We start from the raw sequence: 18726 nt of genomic DNA, 5'->3' as shown, positions 1-18726 counted from the left end.
CATAGAATAAAAGAAAGTAAAACAGGCATGGTGCCACACAGCACCACTCTCTTGTAATTCTTAAGCTAATACGTGGGGGAAATTTAGAATTACCCAGTTATTTTTTATTGGTGATCAGTTATTAACCTGTTATTAACCTCAGAACTCCCAGAATTATTGATATGTTTTTGTTGTGCTGGTCATCCAATGGTGAATTCTGTGGTTATTCCAGTTTGTGCAGTGTGTGTGCAACAATGCCAAAAGACGTTATCAATGACCTTTCTTTATAGGTCATAAACTTATTTTGGTGCAAAAGAAAATCAAAAAAGTGAGGCTTTTCCTTCACATGGGTGGTCTGTTTGGGACTACCCCAGCTATAATAACATATTGTTGAGATTGACAAAGTCATTCTGGACTGGCCTACTAGGTTTGGTGTTGTTAGGGCCAGAAACCATTAGGTTAGTATAGTTACTGGCCCCACCTATAATAGGGTCAGGTTCTCCTAACAACAATCCCTACTTGAACATATGGCTTCCCTGAGCCCTCCCAGACTTGGTCCTTGAAGAACCATTCCATGACAACAACATGGCAGTCTGGTCTTTCTCCCAGCGACTTCTCCAACTCAAAACCCTGCGTTTTCAAAGGGTTCCCAACCATGTTGGATAGATATGAGGTTAATAACTGGCCAACAATCAAACAAAACCACCTCCTTCATCAGTAATACTAAAACTATAGGAAAAATCAGTTTCCAAGGTAATAGTCTGTGCAGAGCTGTTCTATAGTTTTACCGATAGGCCAAGTAAGCCCAGTTATAGGATAGTAGACCCCACCTTTATGTCTTAGCCTAAATACAGGGATCGTTTTAACCTAACCTAACATAGAGGGCTGCATTCTTACCTGGACCCTCTATCTAACCAGGATGTTTGCATATACCGACAGAATGGCTTACACCCTAAGTCTAAATGAAAAATTGCATAGAATAAAAGATTCTGCAAAACATAACTGTTTCTAAGTACCCAGTTGGCACGAATGGTGCCACACAGCACCACTCTCTTGTAATTCTTAAGATGGCTGTAGTGCAGCCCTCCTCTCACCCCATAGTTCCTAAGGCTGCCGTTGTGCGTCCCCCCGATCCAATCGTGGGGAAATTTAAATCTGTCCAATTGTATGCCCAGTTGACCTAGGTCATTCCCTAGGGTCATGGTTTAAGTAAATCTAACCAGTCAAAATGTGTCTGATCAGTATGATTCATAGACCAATGCCCTGACCCAAAGTCACCCTTCCTTTCTGTTTTTGACCATTGAGATAGAAAGTCACGGTAATGTCTTCTTCCCAGAATTATTGACCACTGATGAGTTTAATTCGCTCCTCATTGTCTGTTGCCCGACTGTACTTCAATTTCTTCACAACAATGGTGAATTCAACAAGGATTACTGTGGTTATTCCAGTTTGTGCAGTGTGTGTGTGCAACAAGTGCCAAAAGACGTTATCAGTTTGGCATGGACCTTTCTTTGAATGATCAAAAATGACTCTGAGTCATAATTGTACTCATATTTTGTTTTGCAAAGAAAATCAGACAGTGCACAGTGAGAAGTTCAATTGTACCTCTATCATCATACATGACGGTAGGCTGGAACAGTTTGTGTCGAGACGTTTGTTGTGAGATACTGCTGGCTGATAATAAGAAAAATTGTTGGTCCTGGTCATATTGTTGAGATTGACAAAGTCATTCTGGACTGATGTGCTCTAACTCAGCCCTTGGTGTTGTGTTGCTGGACAGTGTACTGCCAGAAACCACTTATTTTCTAATTGAGTGCCTGTTGTCATTCACTGGCCCCACCTAACCTAACCTAGGATGTCAGGTCCTCTCCTAGACCCCCAACTGAACCTAACATAGGGGACCACATCCTTACCTAGCATAAGGCTTCACTTCCCCTGGAGCCCCCCCACCTAGGATGCTTGGTCCTTGCTTACCCCTAGACCAACCACATAACTTAACATAGGTCACTGCTGTCATTAAGAGTATTCCTACCTAACCCAGGCTAGCCTAGGGCACCAGGCCCTTACTCTATTGCGTATCATTAGATTGAAAACACTCTATAAACTACCTTAAACTGAATCGAGGCTTAATTTACTTTTTCAAAATAGCCTGGGCCTTCCTGGCAGATAACTGCCAGTCAGTGTTACGTTCAAACCTGTAATGGGTACGTTTGTACATCAACAGCCAAATGTAGTTGGCAAAGAAAATGGAGCAAAACCAACTAGTATGTTATTTTTTCTTTTGTGCCGATCCACAAACAAAATATAGTTTTATAATTTAACCTGGGGAAATGCCTACCATAAGCCAGTTATAGACTCTAAATAAATGATTTTGTTACTTATTCTATTTTTGTATAAAATCTGACTGCTGTTGATTCATGAAAACGTAAAAAAACAAGGAAAAAGGGGGAATTTATCTGAACTGAGGGCTCTACTCACAAGGTATTTCAGTAAACATGTTAGGGCAAGTTTAAAATTACATGTATATACATGAAATGGACTCATCAGGCAGGCAAGACCTGAGAGGTTAACTATAACTGGGAAAACTTGAAAGTATATCCATCGGTGTGACGATGCTGACACAAGGCACAGTCAAGAGAGATTTCCAAGCTAACAAACCCTCTGTAAATGGAGAGATTCACGAATTAAAAGCCAGTAAGGTCGCAGTAAAATGTACATAGGACAAGGCAAGCACAGAGGGTGCCAAGAAGCCTTGAACACACGATTTTATGTAATTACTATATTTAAACAGGCATTTACTTAACACTACCCTAACAAGGCAAGATTGATATGGCAATAGGAAGTTTAGTACGAGAATTAAAACACTGTGACTGATTGGAGGAACCTTTGCAACAGATCACTTTACCTTGTAGAAGAGGTGGCTTCAGCAAGGGTAATGGCAGCAGAGGAAGGGCTAAGGGCTTCATTTGTAAGGATACTAACGGTCCCTACAAGATAGGACCTTATGGTAGGGCATTGCTCTCTGAAGGAGGCGGGAATGGAAGAGGGAGCTGTCTCTCCTCGCGTCCAGCAATGTCTCTCTCCCTTGGTCCTTCAGTGAGACTCTTGTATGACTTCAGTCGGGGTCAGGAGGTTGTCCACAAGTAGATTGGGGTTGGTGTCATTTCTCTATGCGCAGGCATCATCTATGACTTGGTCCAGGTGTTCATGCCAGCTGTCCTCTCTTAATCTGCCTCCCCGGCACTATTCCTGCCTCTGGCCAGGCTTAGGATCTGAAAGCAAAGTCTCCCATAACGTCACACGTTCAAGAAGAGAAAGTTGAAAGGCGATTAAGGGAGGGTCCTACATTCCTTTCGCCCTTCCTTGTCAGGCAGTGCCCAGAATGCACTGCTGTATTTTCCAGCTTTAAATGAAGCATTTGGTGGTTGGGATTCTTGGGAAATATAATAATAGGAAAAAGTAGCAGTTTCAGTTGGATGACATAGGTTAGCTTCAGCATCCCACAGAAACCCAATCTTTCTGTGACGCTACCATTTTTTAACTGAAATGCAACAATAGTACCATACTACAGTGCGTCCTCAACTTAAGGCGGGGATCCGTTCCAGCGCCGCGCCATAAGTTGTTTTCCGTCATAAGTCAATTTTTTCTGTTATTGGCGCTTTAATGGCGCTTACGGCGCCATAACTTGGTGTTGCATCAAGTTACAGCGCTGTAAGCACCGTTAGCTTGACGCCTATTCTTGCTGTTAGTGCCATCAACAGCGCTTACGACGTCATTACTTGATGCAACATCAAGTTACAGCTCTAAAACGCCGTTAATGGCACTGAAAAAGCGCCATAAGATCAAATCGCCGTAAGTCTGTGGCGGCATAAGTTGAGGACGCACTATAATGATATAGTCCCATGTTCCATTTCTTCTCAAAGTGACCCTTAGTCTGCCAGTTTACAAGACACCATCTCACCTGTCATTGTGCTAACTTACTTTTGACCATTCGGACACATGCATTGGCCTTAGCTTCCATCTTAGTTAACACAATATCTAAGATATTTCAGCAGGGATGCATTCTAACCTAACTCTCCCTTAATCTAACCTGAACCTGGAGCACCATACCCAAACTTGACACGGAAATTTGTCCCCCTCCCTGCAGATGCCCTCAAAGACAATAGCATTCTTAGCAGAGTGAGCTTTATGGAGCTATTATGCACAATTTTGAATGAAAAGATCTGACCACATGTTCATCCCCAAACATTACGTAATAACATGAGAAAAAGGCAAACAATATTCGTTTTACCGTGTTCGGACTCACTGTGTGCACACACTTCCAATTTTAAAATACACACACTTGCCTGTGTGGGTCAAACCACTGTCATACATGTAACCTATGCTGTTTTCATTACTTACGTTACATGTACCACTGAACTTGCCTCACAAGCCATTTTGATATAATTTTCACAATTCATTACCATTCTTGTAGAAAAATAACATTCCTTCAACTTGGGGTCATGGATAAGCCTAAATTCCTCACAAGAAATAAAAAACTAATTCATTGCATCATTCTTTGTCGTAGTACTGCTTATCCTAGTGATGAGATTCAATATGAAAGGAAATGAGCCTAGATCACACTGTTATAACAAAAATCGACTTCTGTTGGCTAAAAATACGAAATTGAAAAGCCACCTAATGTTCATCAGAAAAACCAGGGATTTAGCATTCCATGGCCACTTTTCTCGTCAGTAACACAAAATCTTTTGACCGAATTATTGACCAGGTAAGACCATTTTTAAGGTTTTAGGCCATGCTGAACAACAACTGTTCTGTATCACTTTCGCCTTGGAGGATTGCACTGTCAAAGATAGCCATTGGCTGTTTGTCCACTTGCTATTGGCTGTCATTTTTCTTACTTTATTGCATTACCAGTGTGAAATACATTTTAATTTTTCTGATAGAATATTTTTTTATACGGTTTTGGTGGTGTTAACATTCATTTCTGCCCTAGGCCTAAGTATGTAATTACCCTATCCACTAGGTTACAACCCCCTTACGTCAATAATTGGAGACCTCAATGAGAAACAGGATTTTCTGGTAGGGAATGCAGTCTAACATAAACCAACCTAGGGCTTTACATCCTACGAAACCAGGTTCTTACTCCAGCCTAACATGACCTAGGGCATACAGAGTCATGGTTGGAGGGAGGGAGTGTTCCTTGGTTTCTCTTACACCCCCCTACCTAATCTTAGATCATGGAGTATTTGCTCATACTGTATATCCTAGTCATTTGTTGCCCACTTCATCATTGTTTTCATAGGGAATTAGCAGCCCCTAGCCTCCCCTAATATTCAGGGTTCCCTAACATGAAGATTATGGTTTTAACTGTGGTCTCCCAGTATTGTTAGACTCATAGAAGGTTATGTTTGGTTAACCAAACATTTACAGTAAAAATGGAAAATTAATTTCTTTTCGAAGAGTAAAGTCTTTTAGTAAGAAACAATTATTCACTTTTATACAGAAGAACATAATAGCCTTTATGGTGTTATATGTGGTGCAGTGTTATGAAATGAGTAGGAAAGAGGATAATGTTTAAAGAATATGCTGAACTGTTTGTTGCGAATGTGTGCATAGCAAAATTGCTTTGCATTTAAAAGAAATGATAACTAATGGTAGTGTTGGCAACAGACAATCCCAGAAATCAGAAGTCTATGCTGCAAAAAATTGCATGGGAGTCTGACACTTTTTCAACATTCTCTGTATAAAAAAATAACACAAATGAATTGCAGTATTGTATAGGCTTTGTATCATCTAAGTTGTCGAAAATCTTCAGTTATCACTCAGTTATCACTCAGTTTTCTATTTCAGAAATTGGTAGTAAAGGTTCATCATGTCATTGGGTCAGTTGACTGCAAATTATACAGATTCAGAAGGGGAAGATGATGAGCAGACCAGTGTTGGAGATAGTTCACATAAATCCTCCCCTGCAGTCTTGAGAGTTTCAGAACTGAGGGACGAAGGAAGCAGAAAGGAAACGCCTCTGAGTGTCCGCTCAGCTGAATCAGGCACTAACACACCACAAAAAAAGGTACAACTTTGGTCCTTTGCCTTCTCACATTTTCCTTCATTTATGGCTCACAGGAAAACTTTTCATAAAGGAATTGAAAATTTGCTATTGGTGCAGCGTATATTATGGTAGTGAAATTTTTTTTTTTAATATATATATTTTGAGAAAATTTCAAGATATCTAAATGCTGCATATCTTAAATAACTGAAGCGTGCAGATTATACTTTTCAGAATGTTTCATGATTTAAATATTAATTCTACTTTGTGTTTTTTAAGCACTGGAACTTACAAAATAAATTTGGGTCTGGACAGTATTTGAGGGATTAGGTATTCTTGAAATAAAAGTAAAATGCATACCCAGTTCAGTATTCTGCCACAAGGAGAAACCTGGCTCATGACCTGAAACCATGAACTGTTCATATACTAGATCATTTCTTTTCATTTCCTACAATATTGCCTTCTGCTTTTTTTATTTCTTTTATTACAGTATGCTACTGGAGATGTCATGTATTCTAGATAGCCAGGTGATAATGTAATGAATGGCATAAATATAAGAGAGAAAAAAAGAAATGAGAAGAGAACCAGTGATATAGAAAGAGAGAGAGAAATGAATAATAATGAAAAGAGAGAGAGAGAGAGAGAGAGAGAGAGAGAGAGAGAGAGAGAGAGAGAGAGAGAGAGAAGCCGAGGGAGTAACAATACTTTCTGTGCCGTGATTACGTAGGAAAACATTGATGAGTTTAATCTACGGCAAATCATTAAGGAATTTTTAAACATCTCACCTGTGTGCTTACCTGTCCACTCTCGCCAGAAACTTAGACTTCTGGTGACGTCATAAGTACCCTCCTTCGTAGGAGGGATTAATTCAACTAATCCACCCAAAAGGATGTCGTTAGATAAGTTTCAACCAATTAGGACATCTAACAAAGGGCAGGACAGAAGCTATTGCCCGCCTATTGTGGGATGGGCATTTCCTTTGGAAACCCTTGAAGAGGGCCAGGAAGGAGGAAGAGAGCAGAATAGAGCAAACAGAAAAGAAACAGATAGAAGAAAGAGAAGCAGAGGAGTGAGGTCGTGAGCCATCACCAGTTTTGGGTTAAGAAGAAAGCAAGGCTCACACTTCGATTTGTATTCATACTACTTAACTTGTATATATATTTAATTTGTATATGCACAGTGTTATTTTTACTAGTGTGATAATGAAGTAAGAAAACTACACTGTCTTCCTAAGGCCTCCTGGGACTCAAGTGCCACTATAACAACAAAGCCAGAAATGATAAAGCATCTATAAAGGAAATAATAAACTTCTTTACACAGGCAACAAACAGAAGAAATAATAGAAAGCAACAGCATAACATTTGAAGGTGGTAAAACATTACAAAAGAACAAAGCATAATAAATTATATAAGACTAATGGCTGAATTTGGTTTTCAGAAGGAATCCTATAAGATAATAAAATGTCTTTTCATCATGCAACTATGGTGTCATTTTATAGGCCCCCTTTTTACCCTGAGATTTTCTGGGTCCAAGTGCTTAGAACTGCATGACATTGTTTTGATAATGTCTTTATTGTTTCTATGTTTTACCATTACAGCTAAACAGATTGGTATCCTATGCCAATGAAGATGATGACGATGAAGGAGAGGATCTAGAGAGAGAGGAAGAGGAGGAACCAGATGAAGGTATGGAAAGTATGCTATAAACATATTTCTTCAACTTCAAACTATTTTTCCAAGCTTGGGATGGCTCAAGGGGGGAAAAAAACAGTATAGAAGTCAGTCTCAGATTTTTGCCTTAACTGCTGGATTATGGATGAACCCTTTATGCATAAATTATTCACAAAATTAATCCCTTCATAGACCTGTAGAGAAGGCTGAATAGCAGTACAACAAACTATTACAATACACACACACACTGTGCCATTTACCTCTTATCTTCATTGAACTGTACTTACTTTTCACTACCTCATTCACTTCATGTATCCAACATTCTGTAAGTCCTCCTCTCCTCCTCCTTCCTTCAAATACATCTGAACTGTGCCTTTTTATACCTGCTACAATTGACGTCAACTAGTGATTATATAACAAATCTTCAATAAAATTGCCTTTTAGTTGTAAAAGGGACATTACCAAGTTGCCTGTCTTCATCAGATGTTTGTAATTTTATACCTCCCAACTGCAGTTTAGATTATATATGGGTTTTGGCATAAAGAATCCTTATCAGTAAAATTGATGAAGCCATCCTAGAACTGTGAAAGGAGTTTGTTTCCATTGTATAGACTGTAAATTTTTTTCTTTACCTTTTTTAGTAATGATTTTTTTCACATTTTATGCCACCCTCTCTGGAGAAATAGCATAATTTTGGAAAAGTAGATAAATGTATATACCTGTACTGTGTATGGAAAAATCAATATATTTATTTTTGTATACTGTATCCTCACTTGTCTCAGAATACTACATCAGTTTACTTGTGAATTTCAGTTTACTGGATTATATAAAAATATGAAAAACACTGCACCCCTTGAGTAATATCCCAAGTAAACCACTATTGTAATGGTAACTTGTGCTTATGTTCTGGTTATGTATTTACCATAGACATTTCCTCATTCAAGATCCTGAATCCTCCCAATTTTTCCAGAGTTAAATTCAGAACCCATGGATACTGGTTCAGATGAAGGTGAAGATGAAAAAAGCAAAATGAAAACCTTGGGTGTTAAGTTGCCGGCAGCCCCACCAGGAAAATGTGCACCACATTTACAGGTACTTAATTTTGTGTGCAATCTTACATTTCCAGTTCTTATGCAGTACTCAGAGATTCTTACTTTTAAATATTATTATGCAGACACTACCCTATATACCAACAAGTTACATTCTGAATGGCCATTCATATCTGGAATTGTTCGTAAGTTGGTCTTTATGCCTATTTAAGTACAGTATGATATAAAATCATACAGTAGTGTACATTTTTCCATCCTAAAAAACAATACAGTGCATGTACTGTACACTGTACATATAGTACAGTACTGTATTATATAGAGTACAGTACTTTATTAATACGAATGATACATGAAACCTAAATAAATTGTGATGATAATACTCTTGTTTCTTTCCAAACAAATTTAAATCACGATCACGTTTGGTTCATAACTTGAATTTTAGTAAGTAGGGTAGTGTCTGCATATAGAAATGTATTTTGCAGTTGGGCTAAGTATTTATGTACTCTAACAAAATGTAGTTTTGAAGGTGCTTTGCTATAACAGTCTAGTTAGAAAAAAAATCGTGAAATATTGCATCAGATATTTACACATGAAAATGTCAAGCATTGCTAACAGTTAGCAGTTATTTTAACCTTCCTACTAGCATACACATAAAAAAATTAAGGGCAGTGTTTCTGTGAAACTTGGTGCCAAATAGATAAAATTACTTAAAAACTTCTAAGTGGTAATAAAAGCACCACTTTAGATGGGAACCTCTGAGTAAGCATGATAATATTTGAAATTGTCAAAGTTTGGCAGCTTTTTTTGAGGATATCAATGCCATTGAAAGTTACGTTATTTCTCACTTTCTTTACCTTATCATCCTTGGGAGCTCGCCAATTAGGGGAATCTCTTGCATCTGAAAATGCTAAACCGCTTTGCCTGAAAGCTATTAAAGGTAATTTTAGAAGCCAAAGCATTTGGTGACTTTGTTTCCAAGATAAAAATAGCCTTTGTTCAGTTCAGTTAAGCTGAGAAAGTTGGTATTTGGAAGTAGGAGTCGCAAATTATCAAGAGTATTTTCATCAGTAAATTTTTTGAAAAACTGGATCATTGATATGTAATTTATTGATTGATAAGTGTGTAGTTAAAATATCTGTCTTAGGGAAAAAGAAAATCACAAAATTAAAGGAACAGATTTCTGTGAGAAGGACAACATTATGACAGCCATTCTTATGTAGTTTGGGTTTGTAATCTTATTGTATTTAGAAAGTAACATTGCAAAAAGGTAAGGCAGTAATAATAGAAGGTAACATTTGAATAATGTAAGACTTTAATTTTAATTAATGAGAGCCTTTGACACTATAACAGCAGAACTTCAGTCGTGTTTTTCATCCTTATTTCGAAAGTAACATTTCAATAAAAACAAGGCATTAATAGTGGTGGGAGAGAGTCTTGAGTGAATCTTCATCTTAAAAAGCTCACAGCTTGCTCTGTTTCACAGCTTGTAAGCTTCATGACCTTTAATACATCATACAGTTTACCTATATTTTAATTTTTATTTTTTGTGCTCCATATATTGCAGATTCACTTTCTGCATTCAAAAAAAGGCCTTGGCTAAGTATTTAAAAGTATTTTAATTCAGTTGTCTTGTGATGGAAGTTTTTAATTCATCCTCTTCATCGTTATTTATGCTACTCTGGATGCTGCTATTTCCATACAAGGTTTAGGGCCATGTTCCTTTAACAGCTATGCATGTACAGTACATAAGTGGCTTATTTCTTTAAGGAACCTGGAGAAAGTGTCAGACATTTATTCATTTCTAGCTTCAGGATCATGGAGATATTGCAAAAGGACAACAAGTACAGTACTTAACAAGTTTCAAACTGACAGCCCATCAGAGCACTGCTGTTAGACTTGCCCAAAATGTTGTACCATAATCATCATATTACATAACCAAATATGGCATGTCAAAATGGATCTGATTTACATAAAATATGTCTATTATAAACTTCATTCACAAATACAGAAGAAAATTTGTTAATGAGAATGAATTTTAAAAATCAGGAAGTAACGTTGTGGATAACTACACTTTGGTCGACTTTCATATATCAATAAATTTTTTGAAGCAGAAAGTTTGCATACTAAATCAAAGTTTATAGTTACAAATCTCTTTTAGTTATAGTACTTTGACTGTATATCAAAGTGTTTTGTCTTGGAACAGAACTCCTGAACATCTTTGAAAGATGAGAGTTATAGTTCTTAAGATTAGTTCCACTGAGCTTTCATGTGGATCTTGGAGGTCACATTCAGCCAAGCATGGGTTTGTGGCAATTCTATTTTTCTCTCCTAAATTGAGATTCAGGTTCATTGTAAGGAATGGATTTATTGTAAAACAAATTTAATTTTTTGAGTGAGTTCCCTCCTCACAGCTCATGGATCTGACAAGTGGTTACTTGTAGCTGTATGACAGCATATTTTTCTCTTGGACAAGTCCATGACCATGAAATGAGCGAATTATTAGTACTGTAATAGGGTTTTATCAAATTATTTTTTCAAAACATGCTATTTTTCAATGTTAATAGCATGTCATTGTGATATTTACTTAGGTGACTGTACAATAATTTATATTTTTTACAGCAAGTGAAATTGTACTTCATGACAAAAATTATCTTTCACAGGAAAAAGTAAAACTCCTGATGGATGAGGTACGGCATGGTAACAAGGACTATAATGCAATGTATCAAAACAAAAAGGAATTTCGAAATCCAGGTATTTATGAGAAGCTTATAGAACTACTACAGCTAGACGAAATGGGAAGTAATTACCCACTGGTAAGGTTTTGAACAATATAGGTAAGATATTACTGTAATTTATTTGAGATGTACTGTAAAAATTTGCTTAGAGCTAAATTAGGTGGTCTGCCTTTCAGTGAAATGGAAGGTAATATCATGACATATATGGCCATGTTGTGTGTTTGTTCAGTAGTTCTAACAAAATGTAAATGATTGGCTAGTTTAATTTGAGCCAAATTGAATCTTCAACCAGTTTTGGTTGTCTGGAGTGCAAAAAGGAACATTTATGATATATTTTCACTTTTTATTAAATGTTCATGAAGATGATTTCACACTTTTCATATTCATATTGTGGTGGATGTCTTAAAAAACAATTTTAGTTGATTGCAGAATTTGAAAATAAGGTTCTCATGATCCATTATTCATCCAGTATTTTGAAAAACAAACTTCATGGGCCAGATTTGTGTTTATTAATTAGTGACTTAATGCCTCATCATCATCATTGTAGTATACTGTAATAGTAATAATGAGGGATTCTACTAAAGTTCAAAATTAGACTTGCTGAAAGTTTCTTTGATTTTATATTGAAAACAAACTGCAGATGATTGGATTAGTGATGCTCTGCCTGCATCATTGCTCATCTATGGACGAACTAAAATAATTCTGAAATAAATCCCCTTTTACGTATTTTGTTCATTTTAATGGATAAAGGGTTAATTTTGCTGTAACTGTTAATTTAAGTTCTGGATATTTTTCCTGTTTAGTACTGCATATACATTCCATACAATATGGGAGCTGTTGTTTCTGCTGGCTTATGTTATTTCATGCTCTTGTTAGTTCAGATTTTCGTCTCATGTAGAAATATAACCAGTACTGAAAGTTAAGATTTAGAATGTGTATACAAATGTTGGGTTTACTTTAGTCTGAATTAAAAAATGAATCTTCATTTTTTAGGATATGTTTGATCCACATTGTTGGGGAAAGGAATCTTATTATGATGAGTTGGCAAGAGTTCAAAAGGAAGAAATGGACAAACGAGAAAAAGAACGCAAGGAAAAATCTAAGGCAACAAAAGTAAGTTTCTTTATCCTCTTAACAAAATAACTTTTTCAACTATTTTTTTTTTACATAAAGTATTTTGAACTGTTAACTTAATTTTTTATTTTTTAATTCATTGAGCATTCTGCAAAATGTAGCTAGCATTGATAAAATAATACAGAAGTAACATTACCCTATTATTGTAATTATTCATTTTATTTGCATTATTTAGTTTGATTTTTTAAATTTTTATTTACTGAAAATTATTTTAAAAAATAGTGTCTTGCCCAAATTGTTCAGCTAGGCATTGTCACGTGCAGTAAAGGATTTTCAGCTGTAGGTCCCGTGCTAAGTAACCAATTGGTTCTTAGCCACGTAAAATAAGTCTTCTTCGGGCCAGCCCAGGAGAGCTGTTAATCAGCTCAGTGGTCTGGTAAAACTAAGGTATATTTACTTTTACTTAGGCAAGGGGAATCTGATGGGGTATCCTCTCGGTTGAGATGTGTTTTTGGCCTGCTGGATAGTAAGACTTCGCTGCTGCTGCTGCATGTGGCTGTTGAGTTATCACAGTAGTTGCACTTAACCCCCTGATATTAGGTTATCATGTAACCAGTCTTTTCAAAAATTGGATTAAGCAATAGCTTTGGTATCATTGCCTTCCACAGTCTTTGATTTTAGTTTCCACCCTTAAGGTGTATAGTACCCCCACCCACCAACATCCTAGCCTCCTTACTGTGGGTAAAGGACAACAGAGAACATCTACATGAAATCCTGTTCATAATACTTGGACTTTTCATAAATATGATAGTTAATTTAGCTAATCCACTTTTCTCTCTGTTTTCTTTGGATTGATCATATGTTGACAGACATTTGAATGGCCTAGAATATTTTTTCACTTACTCTTGAATAGGAAAGGTGGGTTAGAATAAATAGTATTCTTCACCTGTAGAATTCAAGTAAATGCGATTGACATGGTCATGTTAGATGCAAATCAAATTTCAATCAAACTTTTGCTACCCATGGAACATATGTGACCAGGAATATGATTGAATTTGGCTTAATAATTACCCTCCTAAGGGCTTATAGAAAATTGAGATTGTAAAGTAGCACCAGATAAGATGTTTAGTTCAGTCCAAGCTGCAAAGAACCTTAGTGGTGCACTGTAGGCATTACTTAGGTTCTTTGCAGCGTCCCTTTGGCCCCTAGCTGCAACTCTTTTCATTCCTTTTACTCTACCCTCCATTCATATCCTCTTTCTTCCATCTGACTTTCCACCCTCTCCCAACAATTTGTTTCTTAGTGCAGCTGCAAGGTATTCCTCCTGTTGTACCTTTAGAACCTTTTTACCCTTGGTTAGGAGTAGACGGGTGTTCACAGCTCAGTTATTTTTACTGCTTGAACCATCCTTTCATATATCCATTTTAGCATTCTGTATAAGACTTTTCTGCTTCTGTCACACCTAATGGGCAAGTGCTTCTCTTGCCATGTTGCCATATTTGGTGGCACTATGGGGCATTATAGGCTTAGAACTTGTGGCATTCCCTGATGGGTGTGAAGTACAAGATGGAAATGCTTTGAGCATGCAAAACACACACAATTTCTTGGCATTCAGGTTTTCTATTTCAAGCATAACTCCATCTGTGTTCTTGAGAAAGATGGGTCCTGATGATTAAGGTCAGTTGCAGGAGCATTCAAGTGGATCCTGTTGGTGTCTAGCAGTTCAGTCTACCCAACGTGAGTTAGGATTCAGCCTAATTTTAAGTACTGTAATGGATTTGCAGCAAAACATACTGTATATCCTAGTAACCCATCACTAATGGTTCCTGCTTCCAGCCCAGCTAATTTATTGCAGTTCATTAGCTAGGATACAAAGAATAACAGTAGAAGAGAAATTAAGCATTTAGAATGGGATTGTATGAAAAAATGAAATTAGTTTCAAAAGAATTTTATATGTATGTTTTTCAATAACTAGTAATTTCTGTCTTTTTCCTGACATACAAACCTTAGGTCTTTACATAAGGGAATTACTTTCAGGGGAGGCTGGAGCCAGCTGTTTAACTAAAAACAGGGTTGATATTGGTAATTGGCTACCAATGGTTGGGAGGAATCCCTGCCATCCAGTTGGTATGCATTCACTTTACCTTTTGGCCCAGGAAGCAGAATGAGGGATGGCTAGAGGTAGACCATTTATGTAAAGACCTCAGGTTTGTATGTTAGGAAAAATACAAATTACTTAAAAATTTGTCATTTGTTCCTACGCACATGCAAACCCTTGGTCTTTACATGGGGGAAACTTACTCTTGTGGGTGGATTCTGAGCAAATCTCTGAACTGACTGGTAGTTTGTGTCCCCTGGGGCTCTTTCCTGGTTATTTAAAACCCAAGGAAGGAGACCCTGTCTTTGCTCTGTTGAACATGTGTGATGTTCAGCTGCCAGACTTCTGGGCCTTTCAAATAAATGGAATGTAAGTCATTGATTCGAAGATAGGCTTGGATGAACCCTTATTGTCCCCAGGCTTGGATGAACCCATATTGTCGGGGACAATAAAGCTGAAGATAACCAATGGGTCTGTTCATTGTCACTCCTTCTCTTCCCTTGCTAGAGAGAGGGTAGGAGTTGCGTCTATTAATCCAAAAATAGCTAGATTATAGACAGGATAGTCACTCATCTAGAACACCAGCATGCACCCCTGTCCAGCACGTGACAGCTTGCTAATCGTCCCTTAGAAGGGTATGAAAGAGAAGGTAGGAGGCCAGTCCCACACACACCACCTCTTTTGCAGCCGTACACTTTAGGTGAGATCCCACGTGTCCTCAAGAGCTGGGTGAGCTACATGACTATTGAGCACCCACCACAGAACCCAAGGAAAAAAAAAAAGAAAAAGAGTCTGAGGATCTATGGGTAAAAAGGAGGTGAATGTGGTCTGTTGCGACCGCTTTCCCATCCTTAGTACCTGTTTGACAGGTTCTTCCTGAATGCTGGGGGCAGACCATTGCCCCAGACCATATGAAACCTCACCTGGAGTGTATTTTTGTCCACCACGTCAGCTGTGGAATACGTCCGTTTGATCATATGTAAGTCAAAAGAAATGAGCTCTTGGACACCACTTCTTGGCCGAGCCGGAACTAATAAGTTGTCAGCACCTAGCTTGGAGATCAAGTCTGTAAGTAGTAACACAAAAGGCTTTCAGGCAATTATAGCCTTTAGAGTCCTTAGAAACAGAATGCTCATGTACTGTTGATCACCCGGTGAATCAAGCAGAACGATGGGAAGTTGTAAGCCCAAGACTTGAATCGAATCATGGATTCGAAAGACATCTGCTAGATGCCAACAGCATCTGGAGTTCCCAGGGGGTCACCAATCCAAGTACTGACTAGCCCCAACGTTGCTAACCATGGATATGAAAGACGTTTCCTAGACGCCAACAGCATCTGGCTTTCCCAGGAGGTCACCTATCCAAGAACTGACTGGACTTAATCGTTGCTAAACTAAGCTGATTGGACAAGAAGCAATGTTTTCAATATGGTATGTCGCTGGCTGTTATACCCATGGTCCAGAAAGACACAGCCAAACAGTAACAGCTTTTGTATGTCAGAATGAAGGACTAACACGACCGTCTTCCTAGATCGAACAATCCTTTGGAACGTCCTGTGTCAAGACTTGATTGTCGCTAACACCAGCCCTAGTGACCGAATTTGTCTGTCAGACATCCATCTTCCTTGGAATGTGTCTGGTTGACAGCTGTGCTGATTGTACTACTGCAAACCCATGCACCTGCATCATCAGTTGAGGAGATGAAAGGACACTAGCCGCCCCCACCTCTTGCTGACTATGGAACTACTGTGGTACTGTTCCTTAACACCACAGAATGCCTATCCTTGCATTCTGAGACTTGAAGAGCTAAGATTCAGGATGTTATGCCAGGTTTAGTTTAGGCTAGACTAGGTTAGGTTGGGTTAAGTACCCAACCTAGCCCCTTGACGTGCCGGTTAGGTCAGGATAGGCTAGGATTAGTTTAGGCTAGACTAGGTTAGGTTGAGTTAACCCAACCTAGCCCCTTGAAGCACAGGTGACTGCCTTCTGTTGATGCCTTGAGGCACGAAGTATCTCCAGAGGGGAATCATGTAATGACATTCTGAGAGAGGAAGGGAGGGAATGGGGAGACCTTTGTCAAATACCAGGACCCCTTTAATCTGCATGAAGTGAATGAAGGAAGAGAAACTGCCATGAAGAACCGGCCTCCCTGGTAATGACAGGTGACCAAGCAGGGCTTGCAACTGCTGAGCTGGTTCCCCCCACCAAGACGAGGACATCCTTGCTGCTGTATCTGTTAGCCTTGCAGATACTTATTCTTGCTTGGGTGAGAGATCGGACTTCTCTGGAACATGCAACTCTCAGGCTGCGATGAAATCCGAGAAGTCTGTCCTGTCCTAGAGACACTTAAACATCAGGGGACGTACCCTGCACAAACGTGCCCTAGTCGAAGCCAAGGTGAAGAGTCAAATGAAAAACTTGGGGAGAAGTCGGAAGCATACGAGAGAGAGAGGCATGGATCTGTCTGCTCTGAAGAGGTTGAAGGTTTGATAGGTAAGTATTTGGAAATACTTGTCCTTGAAACCTAACAAAGGAATCAAGTCCAACTCCTTGATGGTTTCAAGTATGGAGCGTGTCATTTCTGTCTTGAACCAAGGCTGTTGAAACGGGTCAGGCAAGAAAGATCTACGACTGATTTCTTGTTACCCGTCACCTTCTCTACGAGAGAGGGGCAGTGATAGAAATCAGGAACTGGATTGTACAATTTCCACAACATATTCATACAGTATAACCTTTAATTTCCCTGCAGGGGAAACTTCAACAAGCCAGAACGGACTTGTGGACATGGGCCGGATGGTTAATGAGGAATGGTAGGAACTCGAAGGGAAGTTGATATCCTACCGAAGGACATCCACCACTCAGATTTCAGTTACTGTAAAATGATCCTTATCAAGTCTAATTGCACTCCCCACCGGTGGCCGCATGTGGGAAGGAAAGCGGTCTTAGCTTGTTATTCCTACCGTTTGAAAGAGACGCCTTCCATCTTTCTGTGATCCAAAGGGACCAAAGAAATCATTGTCACCTCTCAAATCTATTGCAAAACTTGGTTGTACGATGGCCAGTGGCTAAGACCGATTTCAGAACATATCATTCCAAGAGTGACTTGGAAAAAGAAGAGGATCGATCCTAGCTCTGACGTTTCTACCTGGCACACTCTCGGTTTCCTGTGTATCCCAGAAATGGATCGGCACTGACAAGTCTCGAACACTAGTTACAAAAACTTTCAACGACTCCAGTCGATGTTACCACTGAGTCATCAAGGGGTCGAGGGAGGCTTAGAATACGTTCAAGCCGATCTGAAGACTGAAGCATCAGCGGTACAGTAGATGAAGGAGATGACATTGTGCTGAAGCATCAGCGGTACTGTAGATGAAGGAGGAGAAGACATTGTGCAGGTCTCGAAGAACGGTTGTATAATGTGGCTGTGAAAAAAGCTGCAATGAGGGAAGCGGTCCTGGCTGCGTGAACAGGGCGGGTGGGTCATCCCATGTATGTCAAGAATGGTCTCAGTCAGGTGAGGTTGGCCAAAGCTGTCCCTCAGACATGATGTCATTTCCCATAGGGTTACCAGTTCATCGTATCATGGCCATGGCCTACATCTTAATCCTACGAAAAGCACCTGCTGAATAAGACACTGTGACTGCCCACTCTCAAGGAAGTCAGTAATGTACGGGGATCCGAAGAAACCCGTGCTGTCGAGACTGTAATCATCCCGACTCCATTAGAGATTCTAATACCAAGGTTGAGTGGGAACAATTAGAGCTTTGCATATGGGAATGCTTTCCCATATGTAAAAACAGAGGATTTGTATACATGTACGAAAAACCAGAGTTGAGTAAGAACAAATAAATTAAATTTCCTATCCTACCTGTATAATGTCAAAGTACCCATGGATGAACATGGTCGTGAAAGGACGTCACTCATTACACAACGGTCGTAATGGTCTGAGAGAATGCTCCAGTTCATTTGGACATGGTCGTTACAGGAGACATATGTTGGCCACTCTTGAAAGATTGCTGTTGAAGTCCCCTTGGATGAACACGGCTTCACTCAGACGTGATTGCTGCAAAATC

At 38.9% G+C, this 18726-nt stretch overlaps 1 protein-coding gene across 4 annotated transcripts in view; it reads left to right on the top strand.

Annotated features, from left to right (window-relative positions):
• The window catches only part of LOC136829500 (SAP30-binding protein), a 458698-nt gene that overhangs the window by 438047 nt on the left and 1925 nt on the right, over positions 1 to 18726 (top strand). For all 4 annotated transcript variants that reach the window (XM_067088281.1, XM_067088283.1, XM_067088282.1 and 1 more), the window contains 5 exons: positions 5833 to 6052; positions 7626 to 7713; positions 8669 to 8790; positions 11408 to 11560; positions 12476 to 12595. In XM_067088281.1, the coding sequence (XP_066944382.1) occupies positions 5855 to 6052; positions 7626 to 7713; positions 8669 to 8790; positions 11408 to 11560; positions 12476 to 12595 (681 nt within the window). In that variant the 5' untranslated portion in view covers positions 5833 to 5854. The remainder of the gene's footprint in view (positions 1 to 5832; positions 6053 to 7625; positions 7714 to 8668; positions 8791 to 11407; positions 11561 to 12475; positions 12596 to 18726) is intronic.

This window comes from Macrobrachium rosenbergii, chromosome 44 (assembly GCF_040412425.1).
Source record: "Macrobrachium rosenbergii isolate ZJJX-2024 chromosome 44, ASM4041242v1, whole genome shotgun sequence".
NCBI classification, from domain to species: Eukaryota; Metazoa; Arthropoda; class Malacostraca; order Decapoda; family Palaemonidae; genus Macrobrachium; species Macrobrachium rosenbergii.
Note: the sequence above shows the minus strand (reverse complement) of the source record. Positions and strands in the feature narration are given on the sequence as shown.